Source organism: Anomaloglossus baeobatrachus, chromosome 4 (assembly GCF_048569485.1).
Source record: "Anomaloglossus baeobatrachus isolate aAnoBae1 chromosome 4, aAnoBae1.hap1, whole genome shotgun sequence".
NCBI lineage: Eukaryota > Metazoa > Chordata > Amphibia > Anura > Aromobatidae > Anomaloglossus > Anomaloglossus baeobatrachus.
In genome coordinates this window covers 73,069,383-73,092,204 of record NC_134356.1, presented here as the reverse complement: position 1 = coordinate 73,092,204, position 22,822 = coordinate 73,069,383, and the positions used below count along the sequence as shown (strand labels likewise).

The 22,822-nt window shown below is 47.2% G+C and overlaps 1 protein-coding gene across 1 annotated transcript in view; it reads right to left on the bottom strand.

The window, feature by feature from the left end:
- The window catches only part of FCHSD1 (FCH and double SH3 domains 1), a 231,530-nt gene that overhangs the window by 80,782 nt on the left and 127,926 nt on the right, over window positions 1-22,822 (bottom strand). The window contains exons 7-8 of the mRNA XM_075344397.1: window positions 17,610-17,673; window positions 14,759-14,887 (exon numbers count right to left, since the gene is read on the bottom strand). Coding sequence (XP_075200512.1) covers window positions 14,759-14,887; window positions 17,610-17,673 — 193 coding nt within the window. The remainder of the gene's footprint in view (window positions 1-14,758; window positions 14,888-17,609; window positions 17,674-22,822) is intronic.

Here is a 22,822-nt window from a genome sequence, read left to right as displayed (position 1 = left end):
ACTGTAATGTGAAAACGTGGTGATGTCTACTATTGTGTCACCTCCGTCTACATGTACGGTTATACAGTGCCATCCAAATGGTGACGGGAATAAGAATGTTACCTATAGGGGTCATCTGTCATCTATTGTGCTGTCTGCAATAGAGATCAGGTAAGCCAAGGGTTAAGTGGAAGAATATCTTAAAGCTGTTGTCCAGGAATTTTATATCAATGACTGTTCCTTGAGATCAGTAAATTGGTCCAACGCTGAGCACCAGCACTGATCAGCGGTTACCAGGTCCCATAATGTGGGTGTGAAATAGCACAGTGCCCTGCTCTGTGTAGTGGCCATTCTCAGGTACTGCAGCCCAGCTCTCTCACTTCCAACGGAAACTGATTTGCAGTACCTGATAATGGCCACTACAGGGTGCTACACTGTACTTCTTGTGGGTACAGGATCTAGCAAAAAGGTTTATTGGGGGTCTGATTGTCAGTGAGTCCGATATGCACAGAGACAGACAATGGAGAAGATGGAGACGTTAATCTCTCCATCTTCATCTCACCTATGCTCCGATTCTCGCATGACAGAATCCATTCACAATGATTTACACTCGGCTCGTGCCAGATGACACTGGGATCGCGCCTGCGCCAGATGACACTGGGCTCGCGCCAGATGACACTGGGCTCGCGCCAGATGACACTGGGATTGCGCCTGCGCCAGATGACACTGGGCTCGCGCCAGATGACACTGGGCTCGCGCCAGATGACACTGGGATCGCGCCTGCGCCAGATGACACTGGGCTCGCGCCAGATGACACTGGGCTCGCGCCAGATGACACTGGGCTCGCGCCAGATGACACTGGGCTCGCGCCAGATGACACTGGGCTCGCGCTCGCGCCAGATGACACTGGGCTCGGGCTCGCGCCAGATGACACTGGGCTCGGGCTCGCGCCAGATGACACTGAGCTCGGGCTCGCGCCAGATGACACTGGGATCGCGCTCGCTCCAGATGACGCTGGGCTCACGCTCGATCACACGGGGCTAGCGCCAGATGACACTGGGCTCACGCTCGTGCCAGATGACACTGAGATCGCGCTCGCGCCAGATGACACCGGGCTCGGGCTCGCGCCAGATGACACCGGGCTCGGGCTCGCTTCAGATGACGCTGGGCTCACGCTCGATCACACGGGGCTAGCGCCAGAGGACATTGGGCTCGCGCTCGCGCCAGATGACACTCGGCTCGCGCTCGATGCAGACGACACTCGGCTCTGCCATGCCACTGCTATAGAAGCAAACTGAGCCTTTGCTCCAGGTAAAGAAATTCCTAGCTATAGCCGTTCATGTCCTCCTCTAACATTGCAGCATGACTGATTCTGTTTTGAGTAGGACCAGTCTGTGTGTGTACCCAAGGAAATAGCACTATCCTTATGTAGCAATAACTTAAAAGGGGCTGTTAGAGGGTTCATAAAATTAAAAGGACTATCTCCTTTCAAGGAATCCTCCCCTCATTAGCTCACAGAGGAAAGAAGAAAATGGCGTTCTTACTTACCCTTCCCTGAGGGTCCAGCACTACCACTTACGATTTGTCTGGTCTTTGTTATTCGGATGCAGCAGTGACGTCACTAACCACTGAGCTCAGTCAGTGTAGATGGCACAAGAAGCGGAGCAGTGACGTCACTAACCACTGAGCTCAGTCAGTGTAGATGGCACAAGATGCGAAGCAGTGACGCCACTAACCACTGAGCTCGATGTAGATGGCACAGGCAGCGGAGCAGTGACGCCACTAACCACTGAGCTCGATGTAGATGGCACAGGCAGCGGAGCAGTGACGTCACTAACCACTGAGCTCAGTCAGTGTAGATGGCACAAGAAGCGGAGCAGTGACGTCACTGCTGCAGCCCAATAAAGTGAGAAGTGCTGGACCTGGAAGTCCGCACATAAGCAGTTTATTTGTAGTCTCTTTTTGTCCCTATGGGGGGATAATCTTTGAAAGGTGACAATCCCTTGAAATTAACAAATCTGGGAGAGGGGCCATCAGTCCTGATTAAAGCAAGCGTGCCCGATAGTGTGATGGTATGGTGCATCTTTAGAATTGAGAACCCCTATACAAGATGTGACAGCTCATGGTGGCACCATTCCCCTTCCCCATTGGAAACTTGCAAAGAGCATCCCAAAAGCACAAGCTTTTGGCAAACAAGAGCTGGGATCAGTGTACGCGCCATCAGTCCTGGTATTGAGGAGACAATTTGGTGGTGTAATTCCCGTTCAGTTTTTTCCCTCGCCTGTCGATAAACAGAACGACACGGCAGATGAACAAATGTAATTTCCAGAGGATAAAATAGAAAAATCAAGAGAAACTTGTACAAGAAGCAATAAAAATCGAATGTACAGGAAGCAATAAAAGGTGAGCGGCATTACGGGAAGTAAAGTGTTTGCGAGTAAGAAAAACGTCAATGTCATCGGACATTTCTCCGCTCCTGCAATCAATATAATGCTGGTGGTTACACGGCGCGGTATACTGGGCGCTCCACTGCAAGACAGAAAAAGAAGGTTTCCATTCTTGCTTATGGATTGGTTTATTGATGTAACAGGCATGTGTCAATATTCAAGTATAGCAGCACATATCCAACATAGGACAAGGACTGGGATCACCAAGAGGGGGGGGGGGGTGTCTGGATTGTGCTGCCTCCAAATTTAACCCATGAGAACGTCTGCAGACCTCAGAGAAAACCACAGGATGAAAGCCAAGTGAATTGCAATGTACAGTAGTCAGTGTACAGCTTGTACAACAAGGTAAATCTGGTGTCTCCTCTAAATAACTCAACACACAGCCATTATTATCAAATCCGCTGGCACAAAAGTGAGTACACCCCTAGGTGAAACTTGCCAAACTGTGCCCAATTAGCCATTTTCCCTCCAATATGTCACGTGATTTATTAGTCTCACAGAGTCTCAGGCGTGAAGCAAGAGCAGGGGTGTTACATTTGGTGTTATTGCTCACACACTCTCTCATACTGGTCACTGGAAGAACAACATGGCACCTCATGGCAAAGATCTCTAAGGATCTATAAAATAAGACCTGTTGCTTTATATAAAGATGGCCAAGGTTATAAGAAGATCGCCAGCACTCTGAAACTGACCTGCAGCACGGTGGCCAAGACCATACAGCAGTTTAACAAGACAGATTCCACTTGGAACGGACCTCACCATGGTCGACCAAAGAAGTTGAGAGTCATATCCAGAGGTTGCCTTTTCAAAATAGACATTTTAGTGCTTCCAGCATTGCTGCAAAGGTTATATGGGTTGGGGGGTTAGCTTGTCAGTACCAAGACCATACGCCTCACACTGCATCAAATTGGTCTGAATGGCTGTCATCCCAAAAGGAATCCTCTTCTAAAGCTGATGCACAAGTAAGCCAAGCTAAGAGTTTGAAGCCAAGCAGACTAAAGGTCCAGTCACACTAAGCAACTTACCAGCGATCCCAACAACGATAGGGATCGCTGGTAAGTTGCTAGGAGGTTGCTGGTGAGATGTCACACTGCGACGCTCCAGCGATCCCACCAGCAACCTGACCTGGCAGGGATCGCTGGAGCGTCGCTACACGAGTTGCTGGTGAGCTCACCAGCAACCAGTGACCAGCCCCCAGCGCCGCGTGGAAGATGCTGCGCTTGGTAACTAAGGTAAATATCGGGTAACCAACCCGATATTTACCTTGGTTACCAGTGCACGCAGCTACACGTGCAGAGAGCAGGGAGCAGCGCACACTGAGCGCTGGCTCCCTGCTCTCCTAGTTACAGCACACATCGGGTTAATTACCCGATGTGTGCTGCAGCTAAATGTGCACAGAGCAGGGAGCAGCGCACAATGCTTAGCGCTGGCTCCCTGCTCTCCTAGCTACAGCACACATCGGGTTAATTAACCCGATGTGTCCTGCAGCTACATGTGCACAGAGCAGGAGCCGGCACTGACAGTGAGAGCGGCGGAGGCTGGTAACAAAGGTAAATATCGGGTAACCAAGGACAGGGCTTCTTGGTTACCCGATGTTTACTGTGGTTACCAGCCTCCGCAGAAGCCGGCTCCTGCTGCCTGCACATTTAGTTGTTGCTGTCTCGCTGTCACACACAGCGATCTGTGCTTCACAGCGGGACAGCAACAACTAAAAAATGGCCCAGGACATACAGCAACAACCAACGACCTCACAGCAGGGGCCAGGTTGTTGCTGGATGTCACACACAGCGACATCACTAGCAACGTCACAAAAGTTGTTCGTTAGCAGCGATGTTGCTAGCGATGTTGCTTAGTGTGACGGGGCCTTTAGGATATGGATTACTGGAACCCTGTCCTGTGGTCTGATTAGACCAAGATAAACTTATTCGGTTCAGATGGTATGAAGCATGTGTGACGGCAGCCAGGTGAGGAGTACAAAGACAAGTGTTTCTTGTCCGAGACACAGGAAAAAAGTATTGAACACACTTACTGAAAATTATGGTGGTGGTGATGATAGCTTCAATATGCCTCCAATTTGGAGAAACTATTCGCATGTATTGCTCAGGTGTGATTTTGGTCCATTCTTCCAAACAAATACTTTTCAAAACCTGAAGATTCTGTGGACTCCTATGAACTCTGCGCTTTAGTTCTTTCCATAAATTTTCTATAGGGTTCATGTCAGGTTATTGGCTGCACCATTCTAGCAGCTTTATTTTCTTTATATGAAGCTAATTGAGAGTTTCTTTGATTTTGTTTGGCATCATTGTCTTGCTGAAATGTTCACCCTTGTTTCATCATCATCCATGGCAGCAAAATGTCTTGGTATATTTGTCCATTCATCCTTCCTTCAATTATATAAAGTTTGCCAGTGTCATATGCTGAAAGACAGCTTTACCCCATGATATTCCCATCTCCAAACTTCACTGTTGGTATAGTGTTTTGGGGGGGAAATCTTTGGCGTGCAAAAGAAGGGAATTTTGTTTACTTACCGTAAATTCCTTTTCTTCTAGCTCCAATTGGGAGACCCAGACAATTGGGTGTATAGCTATGCCTCCGGAGGCCACACAAAGTATTACACTAAAAGTGTAAAGCCCCTCCCCTTCAGCCTATACACCCCCCGTACTGCTACGGGCTCATCAGTTTTGGTGCAAAAGCCAGAAGGAGGAAAAAATTATAAACTGGTTTAAAGTAAATTCAATCCGAAGGAATATCGGAGAACTGAAACCATTTAACATGAACAACATGTGTATACAAAAACAGGGGCGGGTGCTGGGTCTCCCAATTGGAGCTAGAAGAAAAGGAATTTACGGTAAGTAAACAAAATTCCCTTCTTCTTTGTCGCTCCTAATTGGGAGACCCAGACAATTGGGACGTCCAAAAGCAGTCCCTGGGTGGGTAAATAATACCTCATAATAGAGCCGTAACGGCTCCGTCCTACAGGTGGGCAACTGCCGCCTGAAGGACTCGCCTACCTAGGCTGGCATCTGCCGAAGCATAGGTATGCACCTGATCGTGTTTCGTGAAAGTGTGCAGGCTTGACCAGGTAGCTGCCTGACACACCTGCTGAGCCGTAGCCTGGTGTCGCAAGGTCCAGGACGCTCCCACGGCCCTGGTAGAATGGGCCTTCAGTCCTGAGGGAACCGGAAGCCCCGAGGAACGGTAAGCTTCGAGAATTGGCTCCTTGATCCACCGAGCCAGGGTTGATTTGGAAGCTTGTGTCCCTTTATGCTGGCCAGCGACAAGGACAAAGAGTGCATCGGAGCGGCGCAGGGGCGCCGTACGAGAAATGTAGAGTCTGAGTGCTCTCACCAGATCTAACAAGTGCAAATCCTTTTCACATTGGTGAACTGGATGAGGACAAAACGAGGGTAAGGAGATGTCCTGATTGAGATGAAAAGGGGATACCACCTTAGGGAGGAAATCTTGGCGGACGTTGGTTTCCTAGCCTGTCTCATAGTGGCAATGACCTCTTGAGATAATCCTGAAGACGCTAGGATCCAGGACTCAATGGCCACACAGTCAGGTTGAGGGCCGCAGAATTCAAATGGAAAAACGGCCCTTGAGATAGCAAATCTGGTCGGTCTGGCAGTGCCCACAGTTGGCCGACCGTGAGATGCCACAGATCCGGGTACCACGACCTCCTCGGCCAGTCTGGAGCGACGAGGATGGCGCGGCGGCAGTCGGCCCTTATCTTGCGTAACACTCTGGGCAACAGAGCCAGAGGAAGAAACACATAAGGAAGCTGAAACTGCGACCAATCCTGAACTAAGGCGTCTGCCGCCAGAGCTCTGTGATCTTGAGATCGAGCCATGAATGTTGGGACCTTGTTGTTGTGCCGTGACGCCATTAGGTCGACGTCCGGCATCCCCCAGCGGCAACAGATCTCCTGAAACACGTCCGGGTGAAGGGACCATTCCCCTGCGTCCATGCCCTGGCGACTGAGAAAGTCTGCTTCCCAGTTTTCTACGCCCGGGATGTGAACTGCGGATATGGTGGATGCTGTGGCTTCCACCCACAGCAGAATCCTCCGGACTTCCTGGAAGGCTTGCCGACTGCGTGTCCCACCTTGGTGGTTGATGTAAGCCACCGCTGTGGAGTTGTCCGACTGAATTCGGATCTGCTTGCCTTCCAGCCACTGCTGGAACGCTTTTAGGGCAAGATACACTGCCCTGATCTCCAGAACATTGATCTGAAGTGAGGACTCTTGCTGAGTCCACGTACCCTGAGCCCTGTGGTGGAGAAAAACTGCTCCCCACCCTGACAGGCTCGCGTCCGTCGTGACCACCGCCCAGGATGGGGGTAGGAAGGATTTTCCTTTCGATAATGAGGTGGGAAGAAGCCACCACCGAAGGGAAGCTTTGGTTGCTTGAGAGAGGGAGACGTTCCTGTCTAGGGACGTCGGCCTCCTGTCCCACTTGCGTAGGATGTCCCATTGAAGAGGACGCAGGTGAAACTGCGCGAAAGGAACTGCTTCCATTGCTGCCACCATCTTCCCCAGGAAGTGCATGAGGCGCCTCAAGGGGTGTGACCGACCTTGAAGGAGAGATTGTACCCCTGTCTGTAGTGAACGCTGTTTGTCCAGCGGAAGCTTCACTATCGCTGGAAGAGTATGAAACTCCATGCCAAGATATGTCAGTGATTGGACCGGTGTCAGATTTGACTTTGGAAAATTGATGATCCACCCGAAACTCTGGAGAATCTCCAGAGTAACGTTGAGGCTGTGTTGGCATGCCTCTTGAGAGGGTGCCTTGACCAGCAGATCGTCTAAGTAAGGTATCACTGAGTGACCCTGAGAGTGGAGGACCGCAACTACTGTAGCCATGACCTTGGTGAAAACCCTTGGGGCTGTCGCCAGTCCGAACGGCAGTGCCGCGAACTGAAGGTGTTCGTCTCCTATGGCGAAGCGCAAGAAGCGCTGATGCTCTGGAGCAATTGGTACGTGGAGATAAGCATCCTTGATATCGATCGATGCTAGGAAATCTCCTTGGGACATTGAGGCGATGACGGAGCGGAGGGATTCCATCCGGAACCGCCTGGTCCTTACGTGTTTGTTGAGCAGTTTTAGGTCCAAAACAGGACGGAAGGACCCGTCCTTCTTTGGAACCACAAACAGGTTGGAGTAGAAACCGTGACCCTGTTGCTGAAGAGGAACCGGGACCACCACTCCTTCTGCCTTCAGAATGCCCACCGCCTGCAGAAGAGCCTCGGCTCGTCCGGGAGGCGGAGATGTTCTGAAGAATCGAGTCGGAGGACGAGAGCTGAACTCTATCCTGTAACCGTGAGACAAAATATCTCTCACCCAACGGTCTTTTACTTGTGGCAGCCAGGTGTCGCAAAAGCGGGAGAGCCTGCCACCGACCGAGGATGCGGTGTGAGGAGGCCGTAAGTCATGAGGAAGCCGCCTTGGTAGCGGCACCTCCGGCGGTCTTTTTAACCTGCCCGTACCCCGAAAGGACCGAAACCTCGACTGTCCCCTCCTCTGTTGGGGTGTTTTTGGTTTGGCCTGGGGTAAGGATGTTTCCACAGTGCCCCTGGCTTGAGATGCCGGCCTGGACTGCAAGGCTTCTAATATCTTAGCCATAGTCTCAGAAAGTCTTTCAGTAAAAACTGCAAACTCCGTCCCTGTCACCTGGACAGTGTTAACAGGTGGTTCTCCCTGGGCCACCCTTAGCAGAGGCTCTGGCTGAGAAAGTGCCACAGGGGCCGAGCATTGCACACAATGAGGGTCAGTGGAACCTGCCGGCAGTATAGCCGTACATGCTGCACAGGCAGCATAGTAAGTCTGTGCTTTGGCACCCTTGCTATTTGTGGACGACATGCTGTTGTCTCCTCTGAGCAATACAGGAGGGTATATAGCCACAAATCAACAGTGCACCATACAGTGTAAAGTATAGACTATAATCATATAAACTATAAATACACTTCTGCACTAGTGGGGCCAGCACCACAGGTGCTGCTTACCGCCTGCGCAAAGCGTTTGTGTGGGCACCAGAATTCCTGCCTGGGTCTCTTTGAGCTTGTCTCTCCTCTCAGCGTTAGCAGAGCTGAGAGGAATGGCTGCCAGCGTCCTGGGGAGAGGAGGGAGCCGTGGGCGTGACCCAGAAAAGTGCGGGAACTGGTGCCCCACTGTGCAGAGTGAGGGGGGTGGAGTATGCAAAGCATGCTCCAGCCCTCAGTGCTGCCGACCTGTACAGCGTCCCGCCCTTCCCCTGACTGGCAGGGCTGGGGGCGGGAAGAAAGACACAAACACACTCAGCGACGCTGAAGTGTATAGTGGCACAAATGCAGCCAGCGCTGCTGTCCCCGGTGCACTAGCACACCCAGCAATGCTGGAGTGTTGCTGTGCGCGGTCCCCACGGGGACACAGAGTACCTCCAAGTAGCAGGGCCATGTCCCTGAACGATACTCGGCTCCTATCCAGCAGGGTCCTCAGGAGCTGTGGATGGAGCACGGTCTCCTGTGCCTGGAGACCGATGGGATCCCACTTCACCCAGAGCCCTAATTGAGGGATGGGGAAGGAAAGCAGCATGTGGGCTCCAGCCTCCGTACCCGCAATGGATACCTCAACCTTAACAACACCGCCGACAAGAGTGGGGTGAGAAGGGAGCATGCTGGGGGCCCTGTTATGGGCCCTCTTTTCTTCCATCCGACATAGTCAGCAGCTGCTGCTGACTAAGCTGTGGAGCTATGCGTGGATGTCTGACCTCCTTCGCACAAAGCATAAAAACTGATGAGCCCGTAGCAGTACGGGGGGTGTATAGGCTGAAGGGGAGGGGCTTTACACTTTTAGTGTAATACTTTGTGTGGCCTCCGGAGGCATAGCTATACACCCAATTGTCTGGGTCTCCCAATTAGGAGCGACAAAGAAAGCCCAATTTTAGTCTCACCTGACCAGACTATATTCTCCCAGTATATCACAGGCTTATCTAAATGTTGTTGAGCAAACATGAGCGTGCACACAGGCCATTGAGGTTGAGTGCATTATTTGTTTTTTTATTTGAAACAATTGACCTGCTGATTCCAGGTCTTTCTGGAGCTCTACACAGGGGTAGTGCTTAGCCCTTGGACAACTTTTCTCATAATTCTTTTCACTCCTTTGTCTGAAATCTTGTGGCGAGCACCTGGTTGTGGCCAGTTTATGGGGAAATGATGTTCTTTCGGCCTCTACAATGCTCACTGGAACCTTCAGTAGTTTAGAAATTCTTCTGTTACTAATGCCATTAGTATGTTTTACAGCAATAAGGTTGCGAAGGTCTTGAGACAGCTCACTGGTTTTACCCATCATGAGATGTTTCTTGTGTGGCACCTTGCTAATCAGACACCTTTTTATAGGTCATTAGTTGAACCAGCTGGTATTATTTTTCACTAAGTGGCAGGATTGCTTTCCTATTACTGATAGATTTCACCTGGTGTCATGACTTTGCATGGCTGTTTGAACCTCTTTTTCAGCATGTCTTCAATACTTCTTTCCTGTGACATTTCTCATTCTTACACAACTTAATTTATGGATGTCTATTGTTTGATTTCTTTGCCATTGTGGATTGGATGGGTTGTTACTAGTGATGAGCGAGTACTAAAAAGCTCGGGTGCTCGAGGCTCGGGCCGAGCCTCCCAAGATACTCGTGTACTCGGCCCGAGCACCGAGCCCAATGTTATCCTATGGGAGACCCGAGTATTTTTGTGAAATGACCAGCGGCAGCATGTAGAAACCATAAAACTGTAAATTAATTAAAAAAACGTACGTGTGTGTGTAAGCGTGCATATAAATATACACGCGGAGTGGAGTGCGGGAGGGGCCGTAGCCGAGCGGGGAAGTGTCGGGCTAAAGGCACGGTCATTCTGTGATGGCCGGCCAATCACTGCAATTCCACAACAGGGCTGTGGCATTGCATTGGTCTGCCAGCCAATCCCTGCATAAGGGCTGGCTCTAAAAAGAGCGCCAACATGAAGACCACGAGTACAGCACGAGTATCGCGAGAATACTCGGTCCCCGCCGAGTAGCCCGAGTACAGCGATACTCGTGCGAGTACCGAGTAGTAACAAGCATACTCGCTCATCACTAGTTGTTACCAACAGCTGGTGAGAATTTCATGTCAATGGCACCTTTATAAATATATTTACTTAGAAATTGGTGACATTTATAATACTTAATTCACCCGCTGTAAATTGTTTGGCGGCTTAGAGGTTTTTGACAGGTTCTCTCTCTAAAGGGTGCTTTACACGCTGCGACATCGCTAGCGATCTCGTTAGTGATGTGACACGCCAGATCGCAGATGCGATCTGCCGAGATTGCACATAGGTCGTTTTTATAGCTCCGGTCACATGTGTGATCTCGGCAGATCGCATCTGCGATCTGGCGTGTCACATCGCTAATGAGATCGCTAGGGATGTCGCAGCGTGTAAAGCACCCTTAAGGTATAAATTTCCCCTTAATCCTGTCCTGTGCAGCTGCACTGTAGAGATAATATTTAGTTTACGTGATGATACCATGAATATAATGAGTCACAAGTGTTTTCCTGTGCACAGTAATGCTATTGCTTCACAATGTAACATGAACATAAATGGAAAAGACTAATGCCCAGACACAAATGTGTCACCTGATAAATTATTTGACTTTCGCTGATGAATTAAGAATTTCTAAAAATAGCAGCAAGTACAATAACATTAATACATTATTCATTACTTCTTTCTTGTGGACATCTTTTTTTGTAATTAAAACCATGGTTAAAAAGCAGTTACAAGGCAATTGAAATATGAATGTTGCACTGTTTGGCTTCTACAGCCTCAATGTATCATCCTGGTCCCCTTTTACATATGTGCCCCATCCTGTAGCAATGTGCCCAACCTTGTTCCCTTTTATTAATGTGCCCATGCAAGCTCTCCTCTTGTAGTAATGTCCCCCTAATTGATCCTCATCTTGTAGCAATGTCTCATCCTGGTCCCCTATTATGCCATTCTACACACACACACACACACACACACACACACATAAGGTCTCATCCTGGTCCCCTATTGTGGCAATCTATACACACACACACACACACACACACACAAAATATCTCATCCTGGGTCCCCTACTGTGTCATTCTACACACACACACACACACACACACACACACACACACACACGTCTCATCCATGGGTCCCCTACTGTGTCATTTCTACACACACGCACACATATATATATGATGTGTGTGTCCCCTATTGTGCCATTCTACACACACACACACACACACACAATGTCTCATCCTGGGTCCCCTACTGTGTCATTCTACACACACACACACACACACACACACACACACACACACACACACATACATATATACATGTATGTATGTATGTATGTATGTATGTATGTATGTATGTATGTGTAAGGTCCCATCCTGGTCCCCTATTGTGCCATTCTACACACACACACACACACACACACACACACTGTCTCATCATGGTCCCCTACTGTGTCATTCTATACACACACACACACACACACACACACACATATAAGGTTTCATCCTTGTCCCCTATTGTGCCAATCTATACACATACAAACACACCCACACACAATGTCTCATCCTGGTCCCCTATTGTGCCATACATACACACACACACACAAACATTCTTCTTACCTGTTCTCTGTTCCCTTGGCGTCCTCTTCCCTGCTTCCTGAGGTCCGCAGGCATGAGTCCCCCCTTAATGATCGTGGCCGCTGTCAGTGCTTCATCTAAAATTCAGATGAACGTTTTGCTGCCGGCTGCGCAGAATCAAGCTCTCTCTGCACTAGGATGATGGTGATGTCATATGAGGATTATGTCAGGTGATGTCAGCTGCTTGCCTCCGATTGGCCAGCGGATGCCACTGGAATAGTGCAGATAGAGCGTGACTCTGCGCAGCGCCGGTAAAACGTTAATCTAACGTAAAGCAGTAAACAGTGATGGCTACACCCTCTGCATCGAACGCAATCGTCAAGGGGGCATGTGCCTGCGGGCCGCATGTTTGAGACCTCTGAATTGGATCTTCTCATGGGACAACACTGAAGATATGACACTTTGATACAATGTAAAGTAGTCACTGTACAGCTTGTATAACAGTGTCAATTTGGTGTCCCCTAAATAACTCATCACACAATTAACCCCTTCACCCATGGGCGATTTTCCATTTTTTGTTTTTTCCTCCCTGTATTCCAGGAACCATAACTTTTTTTTTATTTTTCCATCAATATAGTCATATGAGATCTTGCTTTTTGCGGGACGAGTTGTACTTTTGAATGACACCATTCATTCTGTGCCATAGTGTTTTGGAAAATGTGAAAAAATAGTGCGGTGAAATTGCATTGCAAAAAAAAAAAAAAATAAAAAATAAAAAATGGATTTTTGGATTTTTTTTTTTATTTACAATGTTCACTATATGGTAAAATTGACTTGGGAGTATGATTCCTCAGGTCGGTGAAAAAATTCATAAGTTTGTCCAAAAAAGAATTGCGCTTTGTCGCCATTTTCTGAGACCCGTAAGGTTCTAATTTTTCGGGATCTGGGGCTCAGTGACGGCTTATTGTTTGCGTCTTGACCTGACATTTTAATGTATACAATCTTTGTGTAGATGTGCTGTTTTGATTGTCTGTTATTGCAGTTTATTGTAATGTTACAGCGACCCCAAAAAAACACAAGTCTGCTGTTTTGATTTTTTTCTCATTAACCACTTTACTAATCAGGTTACTTCATTTTCTATTTTGATTGGGCATTTCTGAATGTGGCGATACCAAATATGTGTGTTTTCTTTTTAATGGGGCAAAAGGGGGTGATTTGAACTTGTGTTGGTTTTTTTTTTTTTTTTACACTTTCTATTGTTTTTAATAGTGCACTTGGGGACTTGAAGCTGGTATACTCTGCTGGCTTGTGCTGTAGAAAGCGATGCTTCAGGCCTGCTCTGTACAGCAGAAACGATGATCTCCTGTAAATACCGGCGCTCAACCGGCGTTCACAGGAACTACATCATGACAGTCACAGGGGTCATGGTTTGACCCCTGGCTGTCATGAGAACCCATCGGCAACCTGTGATCACGTCACATGCATACCAATGTTGGCGGGGAATGATGTTCTCCCTACCGGAGTCCTTTAAATACCTCCATCAGAGATTGAGAGCGCAATTTAACTAATTACCAGGAGAGGGGATCTCCAATCCACCTGCGTCTGATAATTGCACGTCAGCTAATCAGATCAGCCGAGATGTGCGGTGAAATATGCGAGCCCACAATAAAGGGACAGACACGACCTTGAAGCAAGGTCGTAAAAGGGATTTAATACCGTTAGAATGCTGCCCGGCCCCTGTACTGAGAATGCAGTGCGGCAGAAAATTAGCTTAAAGGGAACATGTCCGGTGCAATATGTACCCAGAACCACGAGTAGTTCTGGGTGCATATTACTAATCCCTGCCTAACCGTCCCTGTATACACTAGCATAGGTAAAGAGATCGTTAGAAAAAGTATTACTAAAGATCGTATATTATATGCTAATGAGCACAGGGACTAGTCCTGAGGGCGTTTGTTCCCCTGGCTAACCGGCCCACATAGCATGGTAGCACGCCCCAGTGGGCATACTAACATACTAATGAAGCGCAGCTTCGCCGCACATACCTCACCGTTTATGGCGGCTGGCGGAGGATGGATGTGCACTACGCATGATTTGGAGTCCCCAGCACTTCCAGTCATGTGCACTATACGTCACTGAAGCAGGGAAGCTGATACCCGGCATCAGTTTAGTGCACATGACTGGAAGTCCCTGATACTCTGGATCATGCCCAGTGCACATCATCCTCCACCGGCCGCCATGAAAAGTGAGGTATGTGCGGCGAAGCTGCCCATTCATTAGCATGTTAGTACACCCACAGGGTCGTGCTACCATGCTATGTGGGCCGGCTAGCTAAGGGAAAAAACGTCCTCGGGACTAGTCCCTTCGCTCATTAGCATATAATATACCATCTTTACAAATACTTTTTCTAAAGATCTCTTTATCTATGCTAGTGTATACTGGGACAGTTAGGCAGGGATTAGCAATATACACCCAGAACTGCTAGTCGTTCTGGCTGCATATTACACCTGACCGGTTCCCTTTAATTCCTCCCAGAAGCTGCTGCTTTCTTTCACAGGCGTGCACTGATCTCAACATCACCAAGTCTGTCTGGGATTTCATGAGGAGAAATTCTTGAAAGAATTTGCATTTTTTCTACACCTGCCTAACAATACTGTGAAAAAGCAGAACAAAATGTAAAAATGATAACTATTTAACACTACCGACCTTCATGATGTCCGGCAGGTGAGACAGATAGTAAAGATCAAGATGGGCATTTGCAGCAGTCAAGGCAAAAAGGTATTCATTCCGGGCCTCCGCCAGCTGCTGTGTGCAGCCTGACAACTGTGATGAAAACTAAGGAAACAAATCCGATTATATCCAGAAATGCACAAAACTGTATTATACAGGAGACTAGAGTAGTATAAGTAAGTGATAGATGTAGCAAGTGTTGGACAATCCAGTATTTGATTAGTCTGTAAAGTAATCTGAGAAGGTCCTGCGCCTGGGATCCTGACAATCAGCTGCAATCAGTGATGCAAGAACTAGAAAAAAGGCATTTCATTTCTCTATAGCGCCACCACTGGACAAGGGAATCATTACACAGTTCCCATTAAAAACAGTTGACTTTTTGTGTAATCCAAAGACGCACCCGATCCTCCAGTGAGAGCCACTATTTGTAACTGGTTCAGGTGAGGGAAAACCTGACACTATGAACACAGCATTAATTTCTAGGACATTCAAGGAAACACAGGTTAAAAGGAACCTGTCACAAGGATTTACCCTTACAAAACTGCGGTCACCCCCAGTGAGCCTTATGTACAGCACTCTACAATACTGTATATAAGAGCCCAGGCCTCTCTATATAACATAAAAAAGACCTTTTATTATATTCACCTGTGGAGCGGTCCGGTCCAATGGGCGTCACAGGTCTTGATCCGGCGCCTTCTCTTTTCCCTCCATCGTCATGCTCTGTTCCTGCTCCGTGTGGATAACACGTCCTACATCATCCACACAGGGTCCTCTATTGTGCTCCTGCGCACTCGCACGTCTCTCTGCCATGCCAAGGGAAGAGCAAAGTAAAGTATTGCAGTGCACATACACGGGCGATCTTTGACCTTTCCACGTGCCTGTGCATTACAGTACTTTGCTCTGCCCTCGGCAAGGCAGAGAGACATGTGCAGAAGCGCAATGGAGAATTTTGTATGGCTGACATAGGACGCGTCATCCACACGGGGCAGGAAAGGAGAATGGGGATCGCAAGAAGAGAGTTAGTGCTGGACAAAGGCCAGAGACACCAATCGGACCACCCAGCATGTGAGTATAGTAAAAGGGTTTTTTTATGTTATACAGATTGTCTTCGGGACTTATATACAGTATTCTACAGTAGAATGCTGTATATAAGGGCTCAGGGTGGAGGCCGCAGCTTACAAGGGAAAATCCTGGTGAAAGGTTTTCTTTTAAGGCCCTTATACACATTGGACTAATGTTGGCTGAACCCGCTGATATTGAAAGGCACATCCAACAATTAAACATGTATGAGGGCACCGGCCAACTGATGACTGGTTGTCGATTAGACATGTCTGATTTGGAAATACCGATTGCATTGCTCTCCCGGAGATAAGCCGCCTGCCAATGTGTCAGTCTTTCTCACTTTCTCATTGAGACACAGGAGAGCATAACTGTACGAGAGAGTTGACTATGACGACTGTCTGCCACACAATCAGCCGAAGGATCATTCATCCAACAGCCATCTAATGTACATAGTGGCCAGCATGAGTGTTCAAGTGGCTCACCCCTGAGAGAAGGGTCTTCTTCAGACTAAGGCCGAAGTCACGCTTGCGTGTAACTCACGCCAGACTAGAGCAAGAATAGAGTTGCATCACCCGACACGGTCTGCCGCTGTCCGGACAGGAAAGAGACCTACATAGGTCGAAACGTCCCTTGTGTCGCCTTTTTCCTGTACCCTCACCTGTCTGTTTAAAATAAAACGCCAAATTGCATGAAACACTTTGAAAAGTGCGGTGATTTCCATACAGAAAAGCTCTCCGGACAGGAGCATACAGCTGTATGTATTTCTATGCAGCTGCATGCTCCAGTCCGGAGAGCAGCAGGCCGTGCCGGGTGATGCGATTTGATTCTCGCTCTAGTCTCGCGTGAGTTGCATGCAAGTGTGACTTCGGCTTTATCCCTCATTCAGTCAGTGCTCTATCCATGTTTTTCACAGATAAAATAAAGATTTATTATATTCCATGTCCACATGTTGCCTTCTTGCAAACTAATTGAGGAAGGAGAGAAGGAAAAAAAAAGTCTGGGGTAATATTCTATAATGAAACAATGCTCTTATTTCTCCGTTTCCAGTCCTTTCTCTGGTTCTTTCCATTTTCTTTCCATCTGCACTGTTTGTAGCTGCACAGGATGATACATGAGGCCTTTGGATGTGAGACCCCATCTACTGGCTGAGAAATCTGTAAGGCGTTGAGTCTCCTCCTCTTTGCCTCCTTTGAGTATTCCAGTGTCTTCTCACAATCCAAAGACATACGGAGAGGGAATTTAGATTATGAGCCTCGATGGAGGCAGTGATGATGGTATCGATAAACGCTGTGGAATTAGTGGCGCTTTATAAGAAAATAAATAACAATAACACGTATGTTTTTGGAGCAAGGAACGAAACCAGAGTCTCCCCAGAGATAATTCACCTTGCAAGGGGAAAACTCAATGGTTCTGCTAAAATCCAATTACGGCAAGGGCAGCAATGACCCTTGAATCGTTGATCATTGCAAGAAAAAAGTCTGATACGGATGGTAATAAATACCTGGCAAACTGTAAAAAAAAATAAAGGGAAATCTACACAGGAATGTGCTAACAGCCGGTAGCTTTGTTATACCTAAAGAGGACCATGGCTGGCTGCTGGCCGCTTGTTTCCAGGCTGCTGGCACTAATCCTGGCCTTAATTTGTCTGTAGATCTCTCGGGTCTTTAGAATAATTATCAGCTGAGTGTTCTGACAAGTAAACCCGATATATTAAACTATTGCCTCCTGCCAGGAAACTATTCCAAGATCTTAACATTGCTCATACCTTGGCACTGAGCTTCTGCAGACTTGCTTTGGAGTGGAATATACCTTGGTGGCTCTTCTTTAACCTGGGGAGAATAAGATACGAGCCTGGATAAACCACTGAAGAACAATACCTACACTACTGAAAAATATCAAACTCCTTTATGATCACATTTAGCTTATTTCTCAACATGATGGTGGCTGAAATTGTTTGTAATAAACATATGTACAGTGCCTTGCGAAAGTATTCGGCCCCTTGAATTTTTCAACCTTTTCCCACATTTCAGGCTTCAAACCTAAATATAAAAATTTTAATGTTATGGTGAGGAATCAACAAGTGGGACACAATTGTGAAGTTGAATGATATTTATTGCTTATGTTAAACTTTTGTAAAAAATAAAAAACTGAAAAGTGGAGCGTGCAATATTATTCGGCCCCCTTAACCCCTTCAGCCTCCGGGCACTTTCCGTTTTTGCGTTTTTGTTTTTTGCTCCTTTTCTTCCGAGAGCCGTAACTTTTTTATTTTTCCTTCAATCTTGCCATATGAGGGCTTGTTTTTTGCGGGACGAGTTGTACTTTTAAAAGAAACCATAGGTTTTACCATATATTGTACTGGAAAACAGCAAAAAAATTCCAAGTGTGGAAAAACTGCAAAAAAAGTGTGGTCGCACAATAGTTTTTGGGATGTTTTATTCACCGTGTTCACTATATGAAAACTGATGCGCCTGTGTGATGCCTCAGGTCGGTGCGAGTTTGTAGACACCAAACATGTATAGGTTTACTTGTATCTAAGGGGTTAAAAAAAATTCACAAGTTTGTCCAATAAAAGTGGCGCACGTTTTGCGCCATTTTCCGAAACACGTAGCGTTCTTATTTTTTGGGATCTATGGCTCAGTGATGGCTTATATTTTGCGTCTCGAGCTGACGTTTATAATGATACCATTTTTGTGCAGATGCTACGTTTTGATCGCCTGTTATTGCATTTTGCGTAAAACTTGCGGCGACCAAAAAACGTAATTTTGGCGTTTGGAATTTTTTTGCCACTACGCCGTTTACCAATCAGATTAATTGATTTTATATCTTGATAGATCGGGCATTTCTGAACGCGGCGATACCAAATATGTGTATATTTATTTATTTTTTAACCCTTTAATTTTCAATGGGGGGAAAGGGGGATGATCTGAACTTTTAGGTTTTTTGTTTTTTTTTTTTATATTTTTTAAAAAATTTTTTTTTACTTTTTTTTTTTATTTTACTAGTCCCCCTAGGGGGCTATAGCAATCAGCAATTGGATCGCTGATCGCTATCTGCTGATCACAGCAATACAGCTGTAAACAGCAGATTCAGTCACTTTGTTTTTCCCTCTGCTCTCGGCCGAGGGAAAACGAAAGTGAAACATCATAGCAGCAGGCATCATCACATGACCCTGTGCTACGATGGCAACCACCGATAGCCACGTGATAACACACGTGACTTCCGGTGGGGGCGGCGGTAAGTAACAAACATGGCCGCGCGCATTTAAATCTTGCTGCCAGACTTTGGCAGCAAGATTTAAGGGGTTAATGGCCGCGGGTGGAAGCGATTCCACCCGCGGCTAGCAGGCACACATGTCAGCTGTTGAAAACAGCTCATGTGTGCCGATCCACGCCGCCTGCCCGCGGCAGGGGGCGGGGCTTAACGGGACACGATCCTGGACGGATAGATCCGTCCAAGGTCGTGAAGGGGTTAAGTTAATACTTTGTAGCGCCACCTTTTGCTGCGATTACAGCTGCAAGTCGCTTCGGGTATGTGTCTAAAGGCGGCGCTATGACGATATACCGCCGGGGTCACGGATTCTGTGACACCCATCCGGCGCAGTTAGCGACATCGTTGCGTGTGACACCAACGAACGGCCGTGAACGATCAAAAATACCTTATCGTTGATCGTTGACACGTCGTTCATTTTCATAAAATCGTGGATTGTTGAGGACGCAGGTTGTTTGTCGTTCCCGAGGCAGCACACATCGCTACGTGTGACACCTCGGGAATGACGAACTGCAGCTTACCTGCGACTGCCGGCAATGAGGAAGGAAGGTGGTGAGCGGGATGTTACGGCCGCTCATCTCCGCCCCTCCGCTTCTATTGGGCGGCTGCTTAGTGACGCCGCATGGACCGCCCCCTTAGAAAGGAGGCGGTTCGCCGGCACCAGTGATGTCAGTAGTTAGGAGCCGTCACACGGACTTACTTAACGATATTGTGTGCCACGGGCAGCGATTTGCCCGTGACACACAAACGACGGGGCGGGAACGCTCGCTAGCGATATCGCTGCGTGTGACGGGGCCTTAGGTTTTGCACATTGAGAGACTGAAATTCTTGCCCATTCTTCCTTTGCAAACAGCTGGAGCTGAGTGAGGTTGGATGGAGAGCGTTTGTGAACAGCAGTTTTCAGCTCTTTCCACAGATTCTCGATTGGATTCAGGTCTGGATTTTGACTTGGCCATTCTAACACCTGGATACGTTTATTTGTGAACCATTCCATTGTAGATTTTGCTTTATGGTTGGGATCATTGTCTTGTTGGAAGACAAATCTCCGTCCCAGTCTCAGGTCTTTTGCAGACTCCAACAGGTTTTCTTCAAGAATGGTCCTGTATTTGGCTCCATCCATCTTCTCATCAACTTTAACCATCTTCCCTGTCCCTGCTGAAGAAAAGCAGGCCCAAACCATGATGCTGCCACCACCACGTTTGACAGTGGGGATGGTGGGTTCAGGGTGATGAGCTGTTTTGCTTTTACACCAAACATACTGTTTGGCATTGTGCCCAAATAGTTTGATTTTGGTGTCATCTGACCAGAGCACCTTCTTCCACATGTTTGGTGTGTCTCCCAGGTGGCTTGTGGCAAACTTTAAACAACACATTTTATGGATATCTTTGAGAAATGGCTTTCTCCTTGCCACTCTTCCATAAAGGCCAGATTTGTGCAGTCTATGACTGATTGTTGTCCTATGGACAGACTCTCCCACCTCAGCTGTAGATCTCTGAGTTCATCTAGAGTGATCATGGGCCTCTTGGCTGCATCTCTGATCAGTCTTCTCCTTGTTTGAGATGAAAGTTTGGATGGACGTCCGGGTCTTGGTAGATCTGCTGTGGTATGATACTCCTTCCATTTCAATATGATCGCTTGCACAGTGCTCCTTGAGATGTTTAAAGTTTTGAAAATCTTTTTGTAACCAAATCCAGCTTTAAACTTCTCCACAACAGTATCACGGACCTGCCTGTTGTGTTCCTTGGTCTTCATGATGCTCTCTGTGCTTTAAACAGAACACTGAGACTATCACAGAGCAGATGCATTTATACGGAGACTTGATTACACACAGGGGCATTATATTTATCATCATCAGTCATTTAGGACAACATTGGATCATTCAGAGATCCACAATGAACTTCTGGAGTGAGTTTGCAGCACAAAGTAAAGGGGATGAATAATATTGCACGCCCCAATTTTCAGTTATTTATTTTTTTAAAAAGTTTAAAATGAGCAATACATTTCGTTCAACTTCACAATTGTGTCCCACTTGTTGTTGATTCTTCACCATAACATTACAATTTTTATCTTTATGTTTGAAGCCTGAAATGTGAGAAAAGGTTGAAAAATTCAAGGGAGTACTTTCGCAAGGCACTGTAGTTTTATTACCTGGTATAAATGCCGCTGTTCTCCTGAATCTAGAGCGGTTATTCTTTTGTTCCTGCACCTCTCCATTGCTAGGTTATAGTGCCCTCTTTGATGTATAAAAATCTAGCCTTGTTAGCCAACAGGGTGTGGTCTGTAAGTAGACTTCAACGGTGAAGAGTAGAGGAGCCTACAGGTCTACACAACCACCAAGTCCCTATTGGGGTGAAGCCGGTCTGATCAATAACTGATCATTGCAAGTTTGGATTTTGTAACTAGAAGCAATGACAACCTTCCCACACTACAGGAAAAATGTGATACAATGAAGGGCAATGTCTACCAGAGCGGGAACTGCTCATAGTAGACAAGTCTTGATGTCTCAAGGCTCCTTGAGGTCCATATGCCTCTAATGTTACATATACATATTATATTATGTGTGTATGTATATATATATATATATATATATATATATACACACACACACACACACACACACATACATACATACATACATACATATACACACGCACACACACTCGTTCAGTGGGTTTAGCTGCTTATGCTTATTTTCTCCTCTATAGTCTCTTTCTGTCTACAAGTCTCCAACCCCTGCCTTTCTCTCTTCCTCTGGCAATCATCCCTGGCATCCAATCACTGTGAAACAAAACTCTGACTCCCATCACAGTGTAAATGTATGCCTAACTGAATTTACGCTTAAGGGCAATCTGTCAGCAGGTTTTAGCTATGCAATATGAGAGCAGCGTGATGTAGTGGCTCAGACCCTGCCTGCAGGAATGTGTCACTTACTGGGCTGTGTGTTGCCTTTTCAATAAAATCAGCGTTTTATAAGCAGGAGATTAACACTACAGGTCTAGATGTCTTGTGCCTCCTTGTCCTTACCTGCTTTGTACAACTCTGTCCTCACCAATGATTATCGGCTTTTTTGTCAATGTACAGTGTACACGGAAAGCTGCCAATCATTGGTGTGGCCAGGGTTATACAGGGCTCAGCATTCTGAGTAATGCTAGATCTGCAGCAGAGAAAACAGTGGTTGTATCAAAATAATCGCTTGCAGAGCAGCAAGTGACACATTGTTGGAATAAAGCGGGCTTTACACGCTGCGATCTCGCTAGCGAGATTGCGAGCGATCGTACCCGCCCCGTCGGTTGTGCAACACGGGCAAATCGCTGCCCGTCGCGTACAACCTCGCTTACCCCTGTCACACGCACTAACCTGTCCTGCAACATCGCTCTGGCTGGCGATCCGCCTCCTTTCTAAGGGGGCGGGTCGTGCGGCGTCACACGGCAGCCATCCAATAGAAGCGGAGGGGCGGAGATGAGCGGGACATAAAATCCCGCCCACCTCCTTCCTTCCGCATAGCTGGTGGAGGCAGGTAAGGAGATGTTCCTCGCTCCTGCAGTGTCACACACAGCGATGTGTGCTGCCGTAGGAACGAGGAACAACATCGCTAATTAGAAGTAAACGATTTTTTGTTTTAGGACAACCTCTCCGCGGCAAGCGATTTTTGCCACTTTTACGATCGTTTTAGGTCGCACATAAATGTCACACGCTGCGATATTGTTAATG